Here is an 18,198-nt window from a genome sequence, read left to right as displayed (position 1 = left end):
TTTGGCTGAATGACCGTACATCAAATGGTAGTTGCTAAACCGATTAATCAAATACGAACACACAAAGAAAAAATTGACAACATATCAATAAGATATTAGAAGTTTAATCATTTCAGCAATTGAAATTTAAAAGATGATCATTTTGGCCAATTTTTTGTTCTAAAGCGCAGGAGGGAAATTCGTATTTTGAGTGATGGGGGGTGTACGTTGTTCTAGTTAACTTGACTACTAAAATGTACGGACTTTCGATTTGTGATAGGAACCTTGAATTCGACTTAACCCAATTGGGCCCCACCAGCTAATGGGGCCGACATAATGGATGGATTAGTTATCACAATTTGCGTTAATTCTCACAATTTTATTTATCATCATTAGATTAGTTGAATTTTGATATTTGTGTTTATTTACTATACTGATCTCAAAAATGCAGTGTGAGGCAATCGTCAAAATATAATGGTAAGCATTACCATCACTTAAGGGTGGTGAACAAAGATATTCTGGCCTAGTGGGTAGTACTAGGGTTAAATAAGCTCGTGGTCCTGTGGGAGGGTGCATTATATGCCTGCCGAGCAATAATGCAGTGTGGGACGGTCCTTGGATGGACAGTGTCAGTCTGAGAAGTTGAAAACTCCGAGCAGGTTTGCCTCCTGCGTTTATTCACGGTGCAAATTATTTTTTAAAATTTGAATGTTGGTGGTGGTGAAAAACTAACGGAAAGATTACATTGAAACAAAGTAGCAAGGATGTTATTGCAACAAAAAAACTTCTGCAAGGGTTAGAGTGAAATATAAATGTTTGTGGGCTTTATTTTTTGAATGGGACTTGGCTGCTGAAGATTCAGCAACATCCCCTGCTGATCACCAATCACAGTTGGACACGTGTCCTACTTGTGAATTTTTTAATCACAACTTGGACATGTGTGCAACCATGATTGGTGATCAGCAGGGGTGCTGCTGATTCTTTCAGCAGCCAAGTTCTATCCTTATTTTTTGGGGCAACAATGTATCAAGAAGGATTATTTTGGTCTTAAACTTGAGATCCAAGACCCTCCATATGGAGAAATTCTTAGATCCGAACACTCGGACCACATAAACCATCCAACGCTCTTCGGAAAGAAAGATGAGTCCTCAATCTAATCCCATTGAACACCACATTCTTTCAAGTTTCAACGTTTTGAGTCAACTGCTCTACATGGGTGTCGGCACACAAGAACCTCTCATGAATGTGGGCTTTGAACTCTAAATCGAAGACCTGCAACATTTAGGATCTCAAAAGTTGCATTGGATGTGCTTTTAAGTTCATTGTGTTCGCACACTCCATTTGAGTTTGCTGCCTTATACAAGCGTCCGCACACATGAAACTCTCGGGCTTTGAACTCAAAAACCGAGATCCGCAGTTGTACTCGAGATCAATACCCTACATTTAGGACGTTGAAAGTTGTATCAATCATGAAGCCTGCCGTCAACACGGGCCTTGGTAAATGCCGGCCCACAAATAATCATTTTTGTTATATTTTTGTAAACTGTATTTTACTGCAGTGGCCTATTTGGTTTGTAATTTGTAAACTGTGTTATTTGAGAGTTTTTTTTTTTAATACATTGATATTTTTACATTAAGAGAAGGGAGAGTTCAGTTAAACCACACAATGAGCAACCTAATTTGGTATTGAATTTGTTATCCACGAGATTCAAACCTAAGACCTCTCATTTCCAAGTGAAGAGGAATATCACCATATCGTAGTATTGAATGACTTGTTATTTGAGAGTTTAATGAAAATTCAAATTGTAATATCAATTTTGTTAAAATAAACAAAAGGGACCTTCCATGCAAAGGAAGGAGTCATGCTCTCCTAAAGTCTTCATTTTGAGGACATGTGAGGAGCAAGGGTCCATTAGGATTTGATTGGCCTAGATTTGTAAGACATGACTTGTAACCTATGTATAAGGATATTTTAGATAACTTATTCTATTGTGGACTCTATACCTCATCATGTCCAATCCTATTTATCTCATATTTTGACACAACAAACAACAGACTGAACACAAGTCTATGTGCAAGGGAAATGATTTTATCCTCTTGTTTAGAAATATTGGGGACAACGGTAACGAGGAAATAAATTAAAGGTTGTTTTATTTTCCAATAAATGCTTTCATAGGCAATGGAAATAAATTCAAGAGGGGATAAGGGTTTTCCCCCTCAATTGAAGTTTGAAATCCATGTAACATATCTAACATTCCTATTAAATATTAAGAGTAAGCTTTCAATTTTTCTTCTGAACTTTTATTTAATTTTTAATTTTTGCTTTAAACTTTTTGATTGGAAAATCGAGGACTTAAATTATTTTTTTGGTTGATTCTCCACTTACCGTTAGTTTTCCACATATTTCATTCAAATTAACGTTAATTCTTATCACGTGCATACCACGTGACTCTCTTTTGAGGACAAATGTGTCACTTCGCTGGATCTTTAGACACAAAAGTTATATAATCACGCAAATTTGCATAGGTTGACAATTTAGAAATCTAGGGTTTTCAATTATTTTAAGCATGAAGCGAGCAAACTACCCTTACATGTGTGCATGCTACCATTTAACATAAATTTGGATGTAATGAATGAAAAACTAACAACAGAGGAAATCGGCAAAGAAAATTAGTTTAAGTCCTTAATTTTCCAATTGAAAAGTTTAGGCGGAAATCAAAAGTTAAGTGAAAGTTCATGGGAAAATCGATAGTTACCCTAAATATTAATGCATTACGAAAATAAGATTTGAGACGCATATCAATTCAAAACCTCTCCTCAACATTCAAGTGAGCTAAACTTGAGACTTCAAATTTATGAGCAAGACAGAAGCACTATTAGTAATATTGATGAACGTATCACAAACAGTAGTTTAATCTTCCTCTTAGTCCAATCTTCTTAGTTTTAGCGTGAATGGACACAAAAATGTAATGGAATAATTGTAGTTTAAATTTGTTTTAAAAAATATGACGTCCTAGCAACTGGCAAGTCAAGACAACCAACAAAGAATTAAATTGATGAATAAAATTAACGTAACGTTTCGGGTTCGATACTCTACCCCTCGTTGCTTGTTTCACTAAAACAAATGAAAACAGCAGACAAGAGAGAATCTGTACGTTAAAAAAACGATTTATCTCGAAAACGAAATTGAAAGATTCGCAATATGCAAAAATTAAAAACCGGAAATTTCGCAACGTCTCTCTCTCTGTAAAAACCGCCATTAAATTATCCAAATTCTCTCTCTCTCTCTCTCCCCCGGTCTCTGTCTCTCTACCTGCTGCGTCCACAGTCGTTGGAGGGTGACGTGTCGAATACGCAATTCAAACCCTCGGTCTCCGCCATTTCGAACTCCTACTCTACACCTGTTAGGGCGGGAACCCAAAATTTTCACCCAAAACTCTCTCTCTCTCCTCACTTTCTCTCTCTACTTTGTCCTTATCGGGTTCTTTCTAAACCTCTCACGATTTCCGCTCTTCCGCCGCTTGTCGTCTTCTCCAACCGAATTCTAGGGTTTCTGGTTCTCTGAAGGCAGCTGAAATCTTCCGCCGTGGGTCCTCCGAGATGAGCCTCCGCCGGGGCTCCAAGGTCTGGGTCGAGGACCGGGATTTGGCCTGGGTTCCGGCTGAAGTCGCCGACTGGAAGGGGAAGCAGCTCCAGGTCGTCACCGCTTCGGGAAAGAAGGTGAAGTGAAACGTTTGCCCTCGGTTTTTGTGTGTAATTACTGATTAGTGTGTTTGAGTGTTTGAAATTTGGGTATTTTTGTGTTGATTGTGGGGGTTTTGGGAGTGTAGGTTTTGGCTTTGCCGGAGAAGCTGTTTCTGAGGGATGCGGATGAGGACGAGCATGGCGGAGTGGACGACATGACGAAGCTGACGTATTTGAACGAGCCGGGTGTGCTGTATAATCTTCAGAGGAGATACGCTCTCAATGATATATATGTGAGTCGACTTTTGTGTGCAATTTGTATAATTGGAGTGATACGGCTAGTTTGTGAAAGGGCTTTTATGTGCCACATTATGCTATGTCATCTAGGATTGATGATGATTTGTTAATCCGTGGATCGGCTTAAATGCTTGCGAAAATTTTCAAATTGGCTATTGATTGTCTCATTGATGGCTTACACTTGGCGTGCTACTGGTTTTCCGTTAGCCCTGGACGAGGCTTACTAGCAGATGAGTTGACCTGAATTGACTTATTCTAGAAATGTTGCTACTGGTTTTCCGTTAGCCCTGGACGAGGCTTACTAGCAGATGAGTTGACGTGAATTGACTTATTCTAGAAATGTTAAGTATAACCCCAAAATATCCTTGATTTCAACCGGAGAGTTGGGAAGGCTTAAATTGACTGCTGTTAAATGCATACGAAAGAGATCATATTGAGTGTTATAATGGAATTGGTATTTCACTTGTCATGTTTGATGCCTTCATTTCCAGACGAGATAATGATAAATGGATAATTTCATAAACCAGCGTAGAAAATGTGGTATACTAAGAACTTTTCCTTTTATATTTTCATATTATTAAAATTGGTTTACGTGACTTACTTTCGGAATTGAAGTGATTGTTTTCTTTTGTTGTTGGTAGACATATACTGGGAGCATTTTGATTGCGGTTAACCCATTCACAAAGCTTCCCCATCTATACAATGTCCACATGATGGAGCAGTATAAGGGAGCCCCATTTGGTGAGCTAAGCCCCCATGTTTTCGCAGTGGCTGATGCATCTTATAGGTATGCCAATTTTATGATAATCGAGTCTTGACCTTTGTTGTACATTGCTATTCCATTGAATGACTCAAGTTAGCTTTTCTGGATTTTGTAATCCAGAGCAATGGTGAATGATGGACAAAGCCAATCAATACTGGTCAGTGGTGAAAGTGGAGCTGGGAAGACTGAAACGACGAAACTAATTATGCAGTATCTTACTTATGTAGGAGGCCGAGCTGCTGGTGCTGGTGATGAGAGAACTGTTGAACAACAAGTTCTTGAAGTAAGATCAACCTCCATTCAAACAAATACCAACTCTGAATAAGAGTAGACATAAATTCACACTGTTATAGATAAGGGTTTTTCATTTTTGCCACTAAATTTTGGCAGTGGAGAAGTTATGGTTGAGTTAAATAATTTTTTTTTTTGACCAGTTTGGTCTTCGTCATGGTCCAACGCTTGAGAAAAAGAATTGATCTTCTTCATTTTTACTGAGAAAATTGGTCAATTTAGTTTTCTATATTTTTGTTAGATTTTGTTTTTAAATTTTATTATCTTGTTTCCTTTAATGTGTCACTGATTCTTTTTGGTGCATGGTTCAGTCGAATCCCCTTTTGGAGGCATTTGGTAATGCCAGGACTGTTAGAAATGACAATTCAAGGTGTGCTATATGTTTATTCTTCTCCTGAAATATCACTAATTTGGTATGTAAACATTTGAAATTCTCACACTTTCCATTGAGGCACATGTATGCTTTCTTGATGATAAAAGAATGGGGTAAAAGTTATGCTGGTTAGTTGAAAATCGAGGTTAGAGAGTGAGGGCAATGGAGGAAGAGTATGGATTAATGAAAAGAACTAGGTCTTGGCTTTTACTTAGTATAAAGTAAATACCTTGAGGGTAATTATAATTGGAGGATGTAGGAGAGGATATAGAATATAATTACTGAACTGTTTCTGCCCTTTTTAATAGATAACAGTATTCATTAATGAACTTGTTGTTTATTGTATCCAACAATAATTGGGGTATTTATCATTGTAATTGCTAATCAGTTTAGTATTATATCATTAACTACTAATAATGATTTTAGTTTTTCTGGCAATTTGGTTTTATGTCAAGCCTATTTTCATTTTAGTTTTTGAAGTGAAAATGATTTTCCTTCCATTGTCATTCTTCTCTGAGGCAGTCGTTTCGGCAAGTTTGTTGAGATCCAGTTTGATGCAAGTGGTAGAATATCTGGAGCTGCAATTAGAACTTATCTACTGGAAAGATCTCGTGTTGTTCAGATTACAGATCCTGAAAGGAATTACCACTGTTTTTACCAATTGTGTGCATCTGGAAAGGTACTCTTTGTGTCTGTGATTGGATGGATTTATCACACAGTTACCATTGTAAATATCTGAGCATCTATAGTCAATTAGCTGTTTATCATTGAGTGTTTATGTGTATACATGCGTCAAGTTTTCCTTATGCATCCCAGGATGTTTCAAGTTGTGTATGCGTGTACATGTGTTTTTTTACTCCCATTTCTATGTATCATCATGGTTCACATATGACCATCAGTCTTGTACTCTATTGAAGCTCATGGATATTGTTCTCTGGATTCTCCATATGTCTAGGATGCAGAGAAGTACAAGTTAGACCACCCAAGCCACTTCCATTATCTGAATCAAAGCAAGACTTATGAACTTGATGGAGTGAGCAGTGCAGAAGAGTATACGAAGACAAGAACAGCAATGGATATTGTTGGTATCAGCCGTGAAGATCAGGTTTAAAACTGAATCCAAGTTGATGGTGCTTTAAGATGACTACTTTTTTTCCCTTCACTTCCGCTCTTGGGTGTTTCTGAGGTTCATTATTCTACCTTTTTAGGAAGCAATATTCCGCACCTTGGCTGCAATTCTGCATTTGGGGAACATTGAATTTTCTCCTGGGAAAGAGCACGACTCTTCAGTTCTAAAGGATCAGAAATCGAACTTTCATATGCATATGGCTGCTAATCTTTTCATGTAGGTGATTTATATAGCTTGAACTTTAACTTTTACTTTCCCTTACTAGCTTTGAACAAACTGAAAGGTTTAATATCCTGTCAGTTTCTTTAATATTTTGTGAGTGAACATTCAATTCAGAGATTTTTTTTTATTTTATTTTTTGTAATTTACTGAGGGAGTATCTTCATGGACTTTATAATGCAATCCGTGCATATTATGAGTCAGGAGATACATCTCTAGAATGTCGCCTGTAACTTAATCACTCTATTGCATTTTGTGATAGGAGCATGCTAAAGAAAGTTCCTGCCCAAACTATATCATATGTACAATTTGCATTCGATAATTTAATTTAGAGTTGCTTAATAAATCAGGTGTGATGTGGACCTCTTATTAGCAACACTGTCTACTCGTACAATCCAAACTCGTGAAGGAACTATTGTTAAAGCTCTCGACTGTAGTGGCGCTATTTCTAGTAGAGATGCATTGGCAAAGACTGTTTATTCTCGGTTGTTTGACTGGTATGGTTTCATCAACATTCCCCAGAGGAATCATTTTCTTAACTCGTCTGGCAAGATTCTTCTTTACCTTATTTGGGTTCGGACGTTGTCACAGGCTTGTTGATAAGATTAATACATCTGTTGGCCAAGACTCGACTTCCCAAATGCAAATAGGAGTGTTGGACATTTATGGTTTTGAATGCTTTAAGGACAATAGGTGAGATCTTTACCCATATCTATTTCAATTTTAAATATTATGAGTCTTAAATTTGGGTTTGGAATACTATCTAAGTGCCATTGAAATTTTGTATGGTCAGTGGTCATGTCACTCTGAATTTTCTTGACTTGTCCAGAGGGTGTATAAGTCTATTGTAAATTAGTTAGTATCATGTGTGTTTCTGCATCTTGTTTGTCACTGTAATTCATAAGGTGATTGGACTTTTGACATCCCAGCTGATCTGTTAGTTGGTGATAGTCATAGTTTCTCTCTACTCAAGTTTTACTCTTTCATCCTATATCATGGTTATTATTATTGTTTTATTTCTGCCTTGTCAAAAGTCAAACTCTAGTCTATTATTATAAGAGTATCCTTGCAATTGTACATTATTCCTTTGGTTAAGTTAAGTTTTTCTTTTCCACAGTTTTGAGCAATTTTGCATTAACTTTGCAAATGAGAAGCTACAGCAACACTTTAATGAGGTGTGCATTAATGTTTTATGAGATTAATATACTACATCATTTTATGTTATTAATAATTATTGTATTCTAACTTTGTTCCCACTTGCTCCAGCATGTGTTCAAGATGGAGCAGGAGGAGTATAGCAAAGAGGAAATTGATTGGAGCTACATTGAATTCATTGACAACCAAGATGTTCTGGATTTGATTGAGAAGGTTTTGCCCATTCTGTCTCCCTTATTTTTGTTGACAAATATTTATGAAAAGCTGCAAAGCCATCTTCTTCTCCCCTCCCTTTTATTATATGATTTTAAAAGGATAATTGGTATCCTGGATTGATTTCATAGTAGCATGTATGCAAGGAGTTGACCTAATTTATAGTCATATTTACGTGGTAAGGAATGACCTTGTTCGCGAAGTTGTCCATATGGACTGTAATTTGTGATAGCATGTATGCAAGGAGTGGACACAACTAATTATATATCACTGAAGCTACCACCCTACTTTGGCAAAAATGCATGACGGGCAATTGTAGTCTGAGTTTTGGTAGCCCTATTGCATGACAGAAGTTGACAATAACTGTATTTCTTCATTTTTATTAATGTTTTGCCTAATCTTATTTTCTATAGTTTTTTGTTTTCATATGCCTTGAGAGTCTGTAAGGCTTGGATCTTATGTTCTCAATCATTGATTTGCAGAAACCTGTTGGGATAATTGCTCTCTTGGATGAAGCTTGGTACAATTAAGTTCACTATAATTTGGTGCGTGTTACTCGATATAGTATTCTCTGGAATTTTATCCTTATCCTGATTTTCTTATTTTTTCAGCATGTTCCCAAAATCAACACACCAAAGTTTTTCAACCAGGTTGTTTCAGCTTTTAAGGCCCCACCCAAGGTTGGAAAGGGCAAAGTTTTCGGAAACAGATTTTACCATGTCCCATTATGCTGGAAAGGTATTTATATGTCAATACATATTTGTGTGCAGCATCTTGATATTGAATCATTTATAATAGAGTATTCACTATTTGTTCAGGTTACTTATCACACAGATACCTTTTTGGATAAGAATCGTGATTATGTTGTCGTAGAACATTGCAATCTGTTGTTTTCTTCCAAATGCCCTTTTGTTGCTGGTCTTTTCGGTCCACTACCTGAGGAATCTTCAAGATCATCGTACAAATTTTCTTCTGTGGCCACTAGATTTAAGGTACATTCCATCTCTGTACCTTATATGTGATGTGATGTTGATTGGTTGCAACTGCTTAAAAGACTACAGAAGCTGATACATGAAAAGATATTTAATAGGAGAAGGCTCCAGCTGGAGATTTTTCTGTTCAAGAAACTCACATTAGATCATTAATCAATTCAAAACTTTACGGTTCAATGAAGAAGAAAAAATGTATGTTGTTTGCTGTCTTGCAGGATTTTGGGCTTAAAAACTTCTTTTCTCACAAATGAATGTCAATTTGAGGATGTCATTGTTTTCTGATTCGGTCTTAGAATTTGTGTCAATAGCTTTAGGTTGAATCTGTACCTTTCTTTTTTCTCCGACTCATGCGTCCAATAAAATCCTACTTGTTGGATATCATTCGGATAATGCTTCATGATGTGGTTATCATTTCTGCTTGTATTCAACTGATCATTTACTTTGACCTGTATTGGGAATTATTACTGCCTTTTGAACATTAGCCTATTTGTGTGATATACCTCCCTTCCTGAAAGCCTTGTATTTAATTACTTGTTTGATGGTCCTTAAGCTGATAACTCCCCCTTCCTGTTTTGGTTATTGTAGCAACAACTTCAAGCACTGATGGAAACCCTCAATTCAACCGAGCCTCATTACATACGCTGTGTTAAGCCGAACTCATTGAATCGACCGCAAAAGTTTGAGAATTTGAGCATCTTACATCAATTACGCTGCGGGGTCAGTGCGTTCAAAATTTTTATGTTTCTTTATGTTGGATCTGGTGTCATACACAGAAAAAACAGGGATTGACTACTATTTTTTTTCAGGTTTAAGGGTAAATTAAAAATAAAATTTGAATTTTCATTTAAAGAGAGTATTAGAATGATTTTCTAGTTTAAAGTGAATCTACGAAAAAAAAAATTAAATAATAAAAGAAAGAAACAATTCATATATGTGGATTTTTGCTATCTTTCATATCTTTGTCATATCTGTATTCTTAGTTTTTGAAGAGTTATTTGTATTATCAATATTGGAGCAACATAACACATGCCTGAACCCACATTGCGTAGTGTTTCTTATTGATGTCACGTTCTTTGCACTAATGATTCTCTTATTCCACATAGGGTGTTCTAGAGGCTGTTCGGATTAGTCTGGCAGGTTATCCCACACGTAGAACTTACTCAGAGTTTGTAGATCGATTTGGATTATTAGCTCCTGAATTCATGGATGGAAGGTGGGTTCATTCATAGTCCTTAATCTTGAAGACTCTGCCTAATAAATTTCAAAGATGGTCTGGTTATATTTATCACATTTGATGTTTTTAGATTTTACTTTACGTTTTATTGTGCTGCAAACTAGTGTTACTACGGTTCTAATTCTCTAATTTTGTTTTGTGCTTTTAATATTGTTCTTTTAAGTCTTTGAAGCCTTTCCTTATTCTCCATTTCCCTTTGTTCTAATATCTTATGACTTCTTTGATTTGCTATGCTTATGTAGCTATGATGAAAAATCTACAACTGAGAAAATTTTGAAAAAGTTAAAGCTAGAGAATTTTCAGGTACGAATCCAATGATCCAGTAGGATGGTATTCACATTATATTACTGCTGACAGAGAATTTGACAAGGTTGTTCTTTCCTTGAAGTTGGGTAGGACCAAAGTATTTCTTAGGGCTGGTCAAATTGGTGTTCTGGACTCCCGACGGGCAGAGGTTTTGGACAATGCTGTAAAGCGCATTCAACGTCAATTGCGAACGTTTGTTGCTCGCAAAGATTTTGTTTCCAAACGAGCTGCTGCATTTGCACTCCAAGCTTTTTGCAGAGGTCAGATTTTTCTGCCAGACTTCCATGGGAAATGTGAATTCTTATTATCGACACTTTCTTCAGATCCGTGATATTTGCTTTTTTTTTTTTTTTTTGGTTGATGTTTGATGTTTATTATGGTTGAAGGATGCCTTGCTCGAGCGTTGTATACTTTAAAACGGGAGGCAGCGGCTGCTATTTTTATACAGAAACATGTCCGAAGGTGGCTATTAAAGCGTGCTTATATGGAATTATATTCAGCTGCTACTGTCATACAGTCCAATATTCGTGGTTTTTCAATTCGCCGAAGATTTTTGCATGGAAAGAAACATAAAGCTGCCACCTTGATCCAGGTAAACTTAATTCATAGACTTTTCCTGTGTAATAATTTGCATTGTGCAAACATGTAGAGTGATGTGTTCTGAATCTGTTGTTTAGAAATTTAGGCTTTTTGGAATATTTTTATATGCGGGTGGAATGTTGTTAGGATTAGCAATATGTTCTTCATTGTGAAGTTGGGTTCTGTTCATGCATAAATGTATTTCTTCTTTGTAATAATATCTGGCTGGTTGTCTGCTCGATATGGCGCTGTCACTTACCACTTTGTTTCTGTTTTGACAAAAAATATATACTTGTAGGCTCAGTGGAGGATGTGCAAGGTTCGCTCGGCATTCCAACATCACCAAGCTTCTGTTGTAGCAATACAATGTCTTTGGAGGAAAAAGTTAGCAAGGAGAGAGCTCCAAAGGCTTAAACAAGTGAGTGAAATTATATTGCTGCTCCTGACAAAACAATATGCATGAGAATTTCCTTTATATGTTTATTTATTTATTTACTATTTGCAGGAGGCAAATGAAACCGGTGCCTTGCGTTTAGCTAAGGGTAAACTTGAGAAGAAGTTAGAGGACCTCACATGGCGGTTACAACTTGAGAAAAGATTACGGGTATTTTTTTAGCTGTGTTAATTTTGTGTTGGGTGGTTTGTGGATTCATGTCTATTAAAGTATTAGGTAACCTGTTTTGGGGGCACTCCTGTTATTACTCTGCTTGTGCCAAATGTATGTCAGTAGAGTTTGTAGCTTTTTGGCAATGTTATGGCTCATGGACTAAATGAAGCTTTTGGCCTTACCTCCATAAAATAGCTTGATCACTTGGCAATTTATCTTGATAAAGAACCATATATATTGTGAGTTTGCAAATTATTGGTTCCAACATATCATTTTATAGTTGTAATTTGCTTTATTTGCTCGTTGCATTTCCTCAGAAAATCGTTATAAAGGTGTTATGTGCTTTTCTGTAAATTATTAGTTGCAAGACTTAAACTTATTTCTTTTGGTTCAGTAACTTGACAAACTGTTGTATGGGTGTGCAGACGTTTCTTTTCTTACTGCAAGCTGAATTGAATGCAGGTATCTAATGAGGAAGCTAAGTCAGTAGAAATTTCAAAACTTCAAAAAGTGTTGGAATCCTTGAGTCTTGAGTTAGATGCGTCAAAGCTGGCTACAATTAATGAGTGCAACAAGAATGCAGTGCTTCAAAATCAATTGGAGTTATCAGTGAAAGAAAAATCATCTTTGGAAAGAGAAATCATTGGAATGGCTGAATTGAGAAGGGAAAATGCATTTTTAAAGGTGAGTTTTCTGATGTTTGTTAAATTATGTTCTTATGTCAGTTTTACTTTGGGATTTTGTACGCTACATCTTATCGACTCAGAGATTATATCTGTCTCAGGCAGTAAATCTGGAGACACCGATGTAATTAGTTGGATTCTTGTAGATTTGATAAATACAAAGTTACGAACTCGTTCTTTTGCTATTTTTTTTTAAAATCAATTTAAACTTTTCTTTTCTTGACCGACATAGGTATTTGACATTTACTGAAGTCTATTGTCTCTTTTTCTTGGCATGTCTTTCCTTTTTAGTGTGTTTTCCTTTTTCTTTACCCTATCCCTCCCAACGTTTGGGGGATGGTTAGGACATTTGCTGTGTCCTTTGAAAACTTTCTTATGTTTTTTGTTTGCAGATTTCTTTGGATGCTTTGGACAAGAAGAACTCAGCTCTTGAAACTGAACTTCTCAAGGCTCAAAAGGACAGTACAGACACCATTCAGAAGTTGCATGAATTTGAACAGAAGTGCAACCAGCTCCAGCAGAATGTAAAGAGGTGCTTTTCCGAAATTCATAACTATCTTTCAAGTGTTTATTTCAGCTTTGTTAAGTTCTTTTGTACATCAGTTTTAGAAAAAAAATTTTCACTCCAAATATGTTGTCTTATGTATCGATTATACAATTTATACTACATTTCATTGATGCTTGCAATATTGTATCTAAATTACAGCCTTGAGGAGAAACTCTCTGGATTAGAGGAGGAGAATCTTATCATGCGACAAAAGGCCCTTAGTGTGCCCGCAAAGAGCACTCGGCGTGGTGTTGAAAAGTTAGTTCCAGAGGTAATGATTATATACATGCAACATATGATTAAACAGTTTGATCTAAAAAGTAGGTTGAAAACCTCTTTATATGCAGTCTGATTTGCTTCATAAAATCTTATACCATAGATTTGTGGGTCTGGTCTCAAGTGTTAGTTTTTATTTATACAGAAAAACCCTGGTGCGGTTATTCCCATCACTGACCAGAAGCCTGCATTCGTAAGACATGATCTCTCTCCCTCTGATTTATTTTTTCATCTAACCATCACAGCATAATATCTTCTTCATGTGTCATACCATCTAATGCAGGAGTCACCCACACCTACAAAAATGATTGCACCCTTTTCACATGTCTTGTCAGAATCACGCCGATCGAAGTTAGCAGTTGAGAGGCACCAGGTTTTGTCCCTTATTGTTTATTTGAACCTTAGCTTTATATTTTGGTATCCACTGTAATCTTTTTATGGACTTTCACTGCTGTTATTTTTATATTTGGGTAGTTTTGCTTGTAAGTTTAAGCATGTCGCTTTGACATGTACAGGAGAACTATGAATTCCTATCAAGATGTGTTAAAGAAGATTTGGGGTTTAAAGACAGCAAACCATTGGCGGCTTGTATCATATACCAATGCCTTCTTCAGTGGCATGCCTTTGAGTCTGAGCGTACAGTTATTTTTGACCATATAATTGAGGGAATAAATGAGGTTCTGAAGGTAATTTACTTGCTTCAGTCAAATTTGTTTTGGCTTTATGATTTTGTTTCTACTTGAGGCTCAAACTGATGTTTTTAACTGTACCTGAAATAAATTATGTGGAGAGATACAGATATTATGTAAAAGCTATTCTCGGTCGACTGTGGATTTACATATCTTTTAAGGTTTTTTAGAATTTGAGTAAACTACTTGCTAATGTTGTAGAATATTTGAAAATTTCTGTACGGCCGTTTCAGGTGGGGGATGAGAACATAACCTTGCCCTATTGGCTGTCCAATGCCTCAGCGCTTCTATGCCTTTTGCAGAGGAATTTACGACCAAATAGTTTCCCAGCAACTCAGCGTTCTGGGTCTTCTGCTTTAGCTCTCAGGATTGCACAAGTAGGTTATAGAAACAAATGATGGGCTTGTTGAATACATATTCTTTGTATACATAATCTGTTTATCAAATGTTCGACCAAAAAACAATCTCTTTAGATTTCCTTTGAACTTTACTTAGTTGCAATTACAAAATCAATATGAGTTTATTATGTTGTTTGCTTTGCTTTCAATATTTCATTGTAGTTTATTAAATGTCCTCCCCCCACTTTCATTTTCAGGGACTGACATCTCCTTTCAAATATATTGGTTATGAAGATGGTATGTCACATCTTGAAGCAAGATATCCAGCTATATTGTTCAAACAACAGCTAACTGCTTGCGTAGAAAAGATCTTTGGCTTGATGCGTGACAGTTTGAAGAAGGAATTAGCTCCACTCTTGGGCTCATGCATTCAGGTGAATCTGATTTATTCTGATCTGCTCAAAGATTCTAATTCAAAGTATGGGTGCAAAGTTTTACTATTGTTCACTTTTGGGAAAATGGTAGTTGGTCCAAAATGTTTGTTCATGTTTGTGTGCATTTAGTGGTTACTGGCTGTAGTTTAGTTAATTTAAAGCAATGAGACAAAGAAGAAATGAATGAATGTGCATTTTCCTTCGTTTTTAGTCATGGTACACCAATGCTTGGGGCCAGAAATTATTTAACGCTTGCTTTGAATCAATCACAAGTATTGACCTGCCATGAGCAATTATCTGAACAGGAACCCATACGTCAGGTAGTACTTTAGCCTTCCCAAGTATAGAAGGGAGAAAAGAGATAGATTGTTGCTCAGCTCATTCACATAGAAGATTTACACAAAAAACCCGGAAGATTCTCACTTCCATTTTCTTTTAGCTGGCCTTCTGAAGCCTAATGTTTGATTTTAATTTCTGAATGCTATCTTTTGGCCAATAGATTTTGTTTTGTCTGTGTTTGATCGATCTACATACTAATAACATGTTATGAATATTCATGGCAAATTTTAAGGCACCCAAAGCTGCGCGAAAGTCATCTAGATCACCTGGTAATGCTCCTCAGCAATTACCTGGAAGTCAGTGGGACAACATAATCAAATTCTTGGATAGCCTAATGAGTCGATTACGTGGGAATCATGTACGTGGGAATTTTTTCTGATTTGTTTCTTTAAATCTACATTGCTTTTCTTTTCTGTTTTGATGTTATCATGTATTGCAAAAACTGTTGGCCATGGTCACCTGAATCACCAATTTCCATTAGTTGATTTCAAAGCTTTTTATCTAGATCATGTAATTGTTTGCTAAATTGAAGCTTAATATTTATTTTGTAGTTCCCCGTGATGGGTGAAAACCCAGAATTAATTACGCTTGAGCGCGTATAAGAAGTTGCAGTTGTACTCTGTTATTTCCTTTGTTGACTTTTGCTTGTTCTTTTCTGACCTAAACACTTAACTTTACTCAGGTACCTTCATTTTTTATTCGCAAGCTAATCACACAGGTCTTCTCTTTCATCAATATGTCACTTTTCAACAGGCAAGAGTTTATTGCTATTCCAGCTTTTCATTGCTAATAAATGGCATTTGTAATGGTTTATGTATTAACTCTAGCTTTTCTTTCCCTGGGCAGTCTACTGCTGCGACGCGAATGTTGCACATTTTCAAACGGTGAATATGTGAAATCAGGTCTTGCTGAACTGGAGAAATGGATTGGCAACACTGGGGAGGAGGCAAGTATATAACTACCATGTTGCAAGCATTCTGCGTTTAAATGACTTTATGCATTTGTTGGTCTGACTCTTTATGCAATGCAGTATGCCGGAACCTCTTGGCACGAGCTAAATTATATCAGACAAGCTGTTGGTTTTCTGGTAAAAGCTAAAGCTATTTTCTTTGAATTTTAAATTGTACAATCTATGAGAAGTTAGGAACCTTTTCTGTTTGTGCTATTTGGTATAGGTAATACATCAGAAGAGGAAAAAGTCTCTGGATGAAATTAGGCAGGATCTTTGTCCGGTATGATGCTCTTGCATAATTAGTTTGTCTCAATCTTCTCTTTTACCCATTACTGGCCTCACGAAAAGTGTTTTTACCTCCAAAATTAATCCATTTGGCATTGTGAACAATGTACAGGCATTGACTGTCAGACAAATCTACCGAATAAGTACCATGTACTGGGATGATAAATACGGCACTCAGAGTGTGTCCAACGAGGCATGTTTGCATGTTTAGTTCTTTGTTGTTCCGTAAACTTTGTGATTGGAGTCCCATTGTTATCTGAACGTTATTGCTTGCAGGTGGTTGCTCAAATGAGGGAGATTTTGAACAAGGACAACCAGAATCTGACCTCCAATTCGTTCTTGTTGGATGATGATCTGAGGTAATCCGCTTCTCGTCTAATTATCTCATCTAATTGCATACAAAACAAGTATTGCTACTTGTCTGATAAAAAACAGAACCGAAAACCTTAACCTATTTTCTTAACTTTCTCATTGCAGCATTCCATTCTCTACCGAAGATATTGACATGGCAATTCCTCTAACCGATCCTTCAGAAATCGAACTTCCATCATCCTTGTCTGGTTATACTTGCGCGCAGTTTCTTGTCCAGCCCCAAACTTAAATCGTGCGCTAAACTCACAAGGGTTGCGGTGTAAGCTTACGCCAGATGGATGTAAAGGGAAATGTCTTTTACACGCTTAGAAGTTCAAAAAATGAGCAGCAATCATCTAAATATTAAGAGGATGACTTGTTACATTGCTCGAATTCGTTAATTAAATTTTCGGGTTTTTAGGCTTCATCAAGCTTGATGAATTCGTTCCCCTCCAATCAGTTGCAGGTTTAGGGATTGGTCATCTTATTGTAATTAAACTACATTTCTCTCCAATTCTTTTGTTTTCGTTCTCTCGGACGACGGGGCCGGGGACGTCGGGGAGGGGTTAAGATTGGCGTCGAGAGTGACATGTTTATACTCTTGAAATCGCGTCCATGTTGTATCACGATGTTTCTGTAATTCTTATTTGTACATTCAGAAAGAGGATCAAGGAAATTGCAGAATTCTTGTACCTTTTTTTTTTTTTTTTTTTTAAAAAAAACTTTATGCCAAACAGTTATTTGTACTGGTAAACAGTATATCACCACTATCGATTCTTTGTATGAAAAAATAATTAAACGAACTATATTTCTCAAAATTAATGTATGACATGTCGAATATTTTTTGTCATCCAAAATCAATATCGATCCTTGTTGCATAAAGAAAATGCCTGTGTCGTTGTGCTCACGAAGGATTTCTCTAATTTTGTTCATGTCACATTTGACTGTATATTTCCTTATAACTTAAGATAAATCTCTTGGGTCCTGTAAATTCCTCATCCAAACATAGCATGTGAGAGATGTTTAATGTTTAGATGATGACACATTAAGCGATGTAATCATGTCTTTGACTGCTAAACCAAACTTAAAACAATCAAACCAAGGGGTTTTTTTTTTTTTTTTTTTTTGTGTTAAAACCACAAAATCAATCCCACTCCAGCATTGCTATCATGGGAAGTGACAATGAGGTATCTTTATTAAAAAGACGAAAAATACAACAGATAAGGGGAACATAAAGCCTAACCTTGACCATGATAACACCCGTAACAAACAAAACTTCGAACAACCAATACAAGATATAACAAGGCCAACAAAAATAATCTATCTAAAGCGGTAGTGTGGAAGTTCCACATAATCACGCTGATAATACGGCAGAATGAAATCAGGAGGAAAATCCCACCAAACAGGACCAATAGAAAAGGAACCATAATTTGCAAGGGCATCAGCAGCTAGATTACCTTTCCTATAAATGTGAGAAGACCGG

General features: G+C 36.5%; 1 protein-coding gene across 1 annotated transcript; it reads left to right on the top strand.

Annotated features, from left to right (window-relative positions):
- The first annotated feature begins 3,176 nt into the window (after window positions 1-3,176).
- On the top strand, window positions 3,177-17,407 carry LOC137718477 (myosin-15). Its single transcript, XM_068458035.2, has 38 exons — window positions 3,177-3,699; window positions 3,810-3,956; window positions 4,602-4,747; window positions 4,844-5,006; window positions 5,326-5,384; window positions 5,910-6,066; window positions 6,343-6,492; window positions 6,596-6,732; window positions 7,086-7,232; window positions 7,327-7,428; window positions 7,853-7,910; window positions 8,002-8,103; window positions 8,586-8,623; window positions 8,715-8,841; window positions 8,922-9,095; window positions 9,681-9,812; window positions 10,199-10,308; window positions 10,572-10,632; window positions 10,718-10,895; window positions 11,022-11,227; window positions 11,513-11,632; window positions 11,720-11,818; window positions 12,284-12,505; window positions 12,897-13,036; window positions 13,211-13,322; window positions 13,473-13,520; window positions 13,611-13,700; window positions 13,843-14,013; window positions 14,250-14,393; window positions 14,612-14,788; window positions 15,360-15,485; window positions 15,810-15,880; window positions 15,974-16,073; window positions 16,158-16,214; window positions 16,303-16,359; window positions 16,477-16,557; window positions 16,641-16,723; window positions 16,842-17,407. The coding sequence occupies exons 1-38, from the start codon at window positions 3,580-3,582 to the stop codon at window positions 16,963-16,965; spliced, it is 4,536 nt and encodes a 1,511-aa protein (XP_068314136.2). The 5' UTR covers window positions 3,177-3,579; the 3' UTR covers window positions 16,966-17,407.
- The last annotated feature ends 791 nt before the right edge of the window (window positions 17,408-18,198 follow it).

This window comes from Pyrus communis, chromosome 8 (assembly GCF_041283825.1).
Source record: "Pyrus communis isolate YQ-2024b chromosome 8, ASM4128382v1, whole genome shotgun sequence".
In the NCBI taxonomy this organism is placed as follows: domain Eukaryota; kingdom Viridiplantae; phylum Streptophyta; class Magnoliopsida; order Rosales; family Rosaceae; genus Pyrus; species Pyrus communis.
Note: the sequence above shows the minus strand (reverse complement) of the source record. Positions and strands in the feature narration are given on the sequence as shown.